Source organism: Gavialis gangeticus, unplaced genomic scaffold (assembly GCF_001723915.1).
Source record: "Gavialis gangeticus isolate Ggan-Ray unplaced genomic scaffold, GavGan_comp1, whole genome shotgun sequence".
In the NCBI taxonomy this organism is placed as follows: Eukaryota; Metazoa; Chordata; order Crocodylia; family Gavialidae; genus Gavialis; species Gavialis gangeticus.
In genome coordinates, this window is record NW_017729015.1 from 20403869 (window position 1) to 20410189 (window position 6321).

General features: G+C 52.9%; 1 protein-coding gene across 1 annotated transcript in view; it reads right to left on the bottom strand.

Moving 5' to 3' along the window:
* Positions 1–2301: 2301 nt before the first annotated feature.
* The window catches only part of UTP11 (UTP11, small subunit processome component homolog (S. cerevisiae)), a 6276-nt gene continuing 2256 nt past the window's right edge, over positions 2302–6321 (bottom strand). The window contains exons 4-8 of the mRNA XM_019512535.1: positions 6065–6178; positions 5794–5887; positions 5241–5371; positions 3047–3157; positions 2302–2597 (exon numbers count right to left, since the gene is read on the bottom strand). Coding sequence (XP_019368080.1) covers positions 2514–2597; positions 3047–3157; positions 5241–5371; positions 5794–5887; positions 6065–6178 — 534 coding nt within the window. The 3' untranslated portion in view covers positions 2302–2513. The remainder of the gene's footprint in view (positions 2598–3046; positions 3158–5240; positions 5372–5793; positions 5888–6064; positions 6179–6321) is intronic.

Consider the following 6321-nt stretch of genomic DNA (forward strand, 5'->3'; position numbering starts at 1 on the left):
CCAGAGAGCCCCCCCCCCCCGAGCCCAGTTCTGTGGGGCACTGCTGCCACCTGCTGGGCCCAGGCCCCAGCCTCTGCTTCGCGGGGGCCACGCTAGGAAGCATGCGTGTTGCTCATGGCACGCCTGCTCCACGCTCGGTAGAGATCGAGAAAGACGTGCTTTGAGCACCCGTCTCCGCTAGAAGCCAGACAGGTGCTAATAGCAGCCCCATGGCAGGGACGTGCATGTGCAGAACTGCAGGCACGAACTCAGACTACCTCGTCCGTGCCCCCGTTCTGCCTTGGACGTGCCGTTTCCAGGAGCTGTATGCACTAGTCACAGGATCATAGACAATTAAAGGGACCTCAGGAGTCATTTAATCCAACCCCCTGCTCCAAGCAGGACCAGCCCCTGCTACATCATCCCAGCCCAGGCTTTGTCTACTCAGGTCTTAAATACCTCCAAGGATGCAGAGTCCACAACATCCCTGGGTGAACCTGTTCCAGTGCTTCACCACCCTCCCAGTGAGAGTTTTCCCTAATATCCAACCTAAACCTCCCTTGCTGCAACTAGTGGAGAGCCCTGGGCAGGACCGAGCACCAGAAGTGGGCTTCCAGGCTGGGCTCTGGCCCAGTCCTTCAGGTTGGCAAAGGCAGACTGAAGTGCCTAGGCTGAGATTTCAGAGAAGCCAAAGGCAAGGAGGCAGCCCAGCTCCACAGCTCCCTCCCAAAGCTGGACCCCAACTCCATGCTTCAGCCAGTTCAGTTTTCAGCCCCGGTGTTCCCTGCTCCGGTGGGAGCTTCATCCTGGCAGTCGCCGCCACCTCCTCCTGGTGCCTAGCAGAATCCAGGGGCCCTGGCTCTGCAAACACTGGGCGCCCCCACTTCTCTTCCTAGGAGGAAAAGCAGCTCATGCACCTCAGGAGCTGGGAATCCTTTACCCGTGCTTTAATGCTGTAAGTGCTGGCCCTGGAAGGTCATTTGCTGCCTGCACACTATGCACAATTCACAACCATTTGGGTTTGGATTCTGCACCCGAGAGAAATCGTGTCAAAAGGTCTGGGGATTTTAACGGTCCTACACACCTTTCCTGCTCCCTGCTGCTGTTTTCCCCTAACGCTGTGGGCAAGACCAAGTACAGTAGCTTTCTTCAGCTTCTTCATAGCAAAAAGTCCCCATCTGTTGATGGAAGGGAGCTTGGGTTGGTTTAAACTTGTTTGCTTTTCCACACAACACTTACACTTTCCTCTCTCTGCCCTCCCCTCATTCCTGTACAGTGAAGTCCCATGAACCTAGGGCAAGTGGAGCTAGCTCGTGCTCTCTATAGTTCTTTGAAAAATGCATATCCTAACTGCTTTCAAAAAGCAAACGAGAGTCCCTCTCAACCAGCTGCACGTGAAAGAAGGGGATGGAGGACATCTCTGGTCACTGTCCAGTGCCACACTCTTCTGTTGCCTGCTACCGAACGTCAGCTTCTCACAAACCCTGTCTCCTCCTGAGCAGCCGGAGAGAGAACCAGTGAAGGAAGGGGGTTGAGGAGAACTCACTTAGACAGCCCAGCCTCAGATGCTTGGCTACTCACAGATGTAGCTCAGATGCACAGACAGATGGAAAATTTCCTCTCCTGGTGCCTGAAGTTGCCCGAGCTGCTCCGGGCAATTCAAGGCACGTGAACTAACAGCCCTCGTGCAGCTTTCCCTCCAGCTGCTTGGATGCTGCAGCGATGAAGAGAATGCGAATGGAACAGGAGACCCCGACGCCCAGGGCCTGGCATCCCTTTCTGCGTGGGAATCTCGGACATGCCTCTGCAGGCTCAGGGGGCCAAGTGATTTACAGGGCACAAAACACCCAATGCAAGAGCAGCCGCATCTCTGTGACACTCCTCTGGAGTCCTTATGCTTTCTCAGAGGGCTGCAAGGGATGCCAGAGGCAGGGCAAAGCCCCCCAGCTGCTGCCTTCATTGTGCAGGGCCTAAATCCTTCACTCAGCCCCACTGGGCCAGGGAAAAGCTTGGGTTCAGCACTGGGCCCTTGCCCACTTCAGTGGTACAGTGAATGGACAGCACAGGAAACTCAAGGGAGGAAGACGGAGAGGAGGGGTCACAGGAAAGAGCAGAGGGATCAGTCAGCGACATGCATTAGATAGGCGGCCAGTCTGCAGACTTCCCACGTCCCCCAGCCCTGGACTAAGATGTTTATTACTCAGCAGGGCACAGCTTTCACTGCACCCAGCACCGAGTTTTCCCTCCTAGGATGCTCTAGGGCACAAGTCGCCGCAGCAGTCAGGCCCCTCTTCTGGGCTCTCCAACATGTAAATACCAGCGTGAAGCATGAATCTTCTTACGTTTATTAAATAAAATGTGTTATGGTTACAAGAGGCCCACAGGGCTTACTCTGACAGAGCGTTAGACAGCCGTGAAAATAAATCCGATGCTGCTGAGATACCAGTGCATCTCCTGAGGAGAAGCAGGCTCCTGACGACTTCATTTAGCTCCAAACCAGGACGGCTCTTTCCGTTAACCCTTCCCCCGAAGCACTAGCGTTTGCGCTGGAACCTGAACTTGTACACCGCGGGGCCATTCACCGTCTCCTTCTTCACCTTCACTTTGTGGGTTTTGTCCTGGGGAAGACATGAAAGCAACTGATTTCCCTTCTGAACGTGCAACAAGAGGAAAACCCTGAGGAGAACGAACGAGAGCAACGATGGAAACAGAGGGTGCAGGGCCAGGGCAGTGTGAGGACTAGAAAAGGTATTTCTACTTGTTCTTTCACCTTTAAATCATGGGGTCAGCCACACAGGCAGTTATAGCCCAGGTCTTCACTGAACTGTGAACCCCACAGAGGCAAGAAACCTCTCCTCCCACTGCAATTCTGAAGGGTTTCTACCACCGCGGTCTTCTCCTCTGATGCTCCCTGATACTGACTTGGTGTTTGGGCAGCCCCAGGAAGTCATACAAAGAACTGAGCTTCTGGGCCAAAGGCCTGAACAGGAACAAGTCATCTGCCCTCACAGCTGAATCGTTTCCTAGGGATCCCTCCCCCTGCGCTCACAAGAAATAAGCCCCTCACCAGGAGATCTTTGCGTGTCTGGATTTTCTGGGCAATGACAAATAGCTGCTTTTCTCGCTCGATGCGTTGCTTCAGGAGGTTGTACTGACTGCTCCGCTTCTGGGCTAGTTTCTGGAGGAGGAAAAGAGCATTTCTGAGGGGGGGGGGAAAAAAAACAACAAAAAAGCACCTGGTGTCAACTAGACCCTTCTCTGGCTCATACTCAGGGGCCTCACTGTGGGCTCAGGGATCGCACTCACGCTGACCCTGACCACAAACTCATTGATGCTTTAATAGAGCTTTGCCTAATTGACAAAAATTGTTGCTGCTCCTAAAGGGATGTGTTTCAACCCTCTTGGCCCTGAGAGCTGAGCTTTCCTGGCAGGGACCTGAAAGGTTCATACAGGCAAGACAATTTAGTACAGCAGAAGACCTAGGGGCCCAACCACTTCTGAGCTGGCCCAGATACTACGGGAAGTGCTAGTGTTTCCTAGAACAGAAGGGCTGGGGGCTTGGTGGCAAGTAAAGCTCTGTTTGCAGGGGCAGTGAGCAGGTATTCTCCCACAGAACGGCTCATTAGCTAACGAGAGCTGCTGGACCCGCAACACAAGGTGGCATTACTACTGGGGTGATCTAATTACTGATACCCAACAGGACACATCCCAACAGGCTTCAGATGACTTAGTTTTTTTAGGAGGGGGAAAAAAATGCATTGATCTAAACAAGTCCACGAGCTTTTCTGATGAGCCAGATGGAGAAGGCTCGCAGGAGGAACAGGCCAGGGCAGGACACCAGCCAACGTCCTATTTAGAAACAACCCGCTGCAGTCTTCCCCTCGGCAATTTCAGACACCTTTATTTTTACCTTCTTGCACAGACTGAATCAGGCGTACAAGACTTCCCAATATATCCAAACTAATTAGGAGGTATTTATACTATTGCAACCAAGTTTAGCTGTTCCCAAGCAGAAGGGAACTGCTGTGAAACTAAAACATCAGGAGCGAAGCTGATACTGTGCAAGCAATCTGGGCTGAGGAACTGACGCCTGCACAAAACAGTTTAACTTAAAACCAGCGAGGAAGTGAGATTTCAGCTTTGGCATCTAAAGAAGGGGGGTGTCAGGGCACTGGGTCACAAATGCCACCGAGCTCAGAGCCACAAAGTTCAAGAATCCTATGTAGTTTCATTAACCAAGAGACAAGCAAGCAGCAGAGAAATCTCTGAAGAAATCCACACAGCTACAAATCACCAGTTGCAGGGGAAAGGGACAGCTCATGTGACCGTTGTGACGGGAGACAGCGACTTCACAAGAAGCTCCGTCATGTCCCAACTCAGGGACAAATGTGCTTTAATGCTCAAATGCAACAGGAGAATGTCGTTTCTTTTAAACAAGGGGACTGACTCCCAATCTCACAACTGCCCTGTATCCCAACAGCCTAATTAAACCCTGGCTCTGCAGTAAGGGGCATGAGCTGGCAATGGACCCAATCTGCCTCCAGGAGCACTAGTGGCTTTGTCACCGGCGTGCCTGCACGTCTGAGCAGCACTGTCAGTGCTGTGGTCAGCAGCAGCCTCAGAGGAAGAGAATCAGCAAGGCTCAAAGACAGACCCCAAGAGAAAATCCCAACGGCCTTTTAGGGCAAATCAGAGCCCTGCTTCCAGTCCCAGAAACAAATCCCAAGGCTTGCTCGAGGTAGCAGTGGGGCAGAAACAGACCCTGCTAGGGAGCGGGCCAGACAGTCATAAGAAACACATACACTCGCTGTTCAGGGAAGGCAGCGCCTCAGCAGCCCGACATCTCCCCATGCAGTGCTGGTACCCTGCAAATGCTGTGCTACAGCACCCCACGCATCCCGAGCCACGCTTCCGCCAAAGGCCACCAAACCCCTTGTGCTGCAGCACAGACCAATGCCCGCACCGCTGCAGGACACAACTGAATGGGTTCTTCGCTTGCCATCCCACAGATCCAATCTCAAGTCTCCAGGCATGAAAGGTCTGCTTTCCTCCTCATCGCACCCAGCAATCTCTGGCTCTCACCAAAATCACTCAGCCACTGCCAAGACCAACCAAGTCTTGGGCTACAGGAGCCACCTTGTCCACCCACAAGCCAGGCCAAGGTATCCTTGCAAGGACTCATAGCTCAGAACGGAGGTGACGTGAAATGACCCCAGAGGTGACCAAGCACTAGGAGTAGGAGGGGTGGCAGCTTGAGTTACCTTTAAATGGGCAGAATTAGTGGCTCCTTTTACTGCTTCCTTTTGCAGCGTGTCAATGGTGGGGCGGTTGTACACTCTGTCTACAAGCTCGGGGACAGTGTTCAGGTGGGAGGCGACATCAAACTCTTTAACTACGGATAAAAAAAGAAGCCAAGGTCAGCCATGAACACTCAGCCTGTTTCCCACAAAAGTGCTCAGTGGCCAAACAAACAGCTGTGCATGCTACGTGGCAGAGAGCCCCAGGGTCACCTGGACAGAGAACCACTGCAGCGCTGAAGAACAGCTGTCTAGCTCAGCTGCTTAGGGCGGGGTGCTAGTCACAGGTTCAAGCCCCAGTTGGCCTAGGTGATCTCTTGAGGTCCCTTCCAGCCTGACTTCTCTATGAAACAGTCCATCGGTGGAAGGCTGCTTCATCTCCTCTCCATCACTGTTAAGAGGGAGAGAGGCTCCCAGGAGCACCAGACGTGTTACCACTCCTGGGAGACAAGGCAGCACCAAGCTCTTTTACAAGTCAAAGGGAAGCTGTTCTCTGGCAGAGCCCAGTGACTCCCACCTTCTTTTTTGGTATCCAGGAAGAACGTGTGTTTGTTGGGCTGCTTCCCCTCAGCATCCAGCAGGTGGAGCTCTGATTTCAGCCTTTCGATTTTCTGCAAAAGAGCAGTTAGTTTGCAGACAAAGCGGCATCGCTGTTTCCGGCCATAGTTTCTTCTACAGCTGAATCTGACTTGAGCAAGCGTGCGGGCAAGCCCGTGGAGCAGGGAAGTGCACATGCATTCGTTACGATCCAGCCAGAAAGCCCCGGGTGGGTCAGTTGAGGCTCTTACCTTGGCTTCTGCCACTCTTTTCATTTCCACGTATTTCAGATCCTGCGTCTTCATCACCTTCATCTGTTCTGGGGTCACCTCTTCCTTCGGCTGCTTTATCACGTGAACTCCATCCTGAAAGCAAAGGGAACACGGTAAGCACCGAGACATGCTCCTGATGCTGCAGTGCTCGAGTTCTCATAGTTTCATAGTAGCTAGGGTCAGGAGGGACCTGAACAGATCATCTTGCCTGACCCCCTGCCACAGGCAGGAATGAA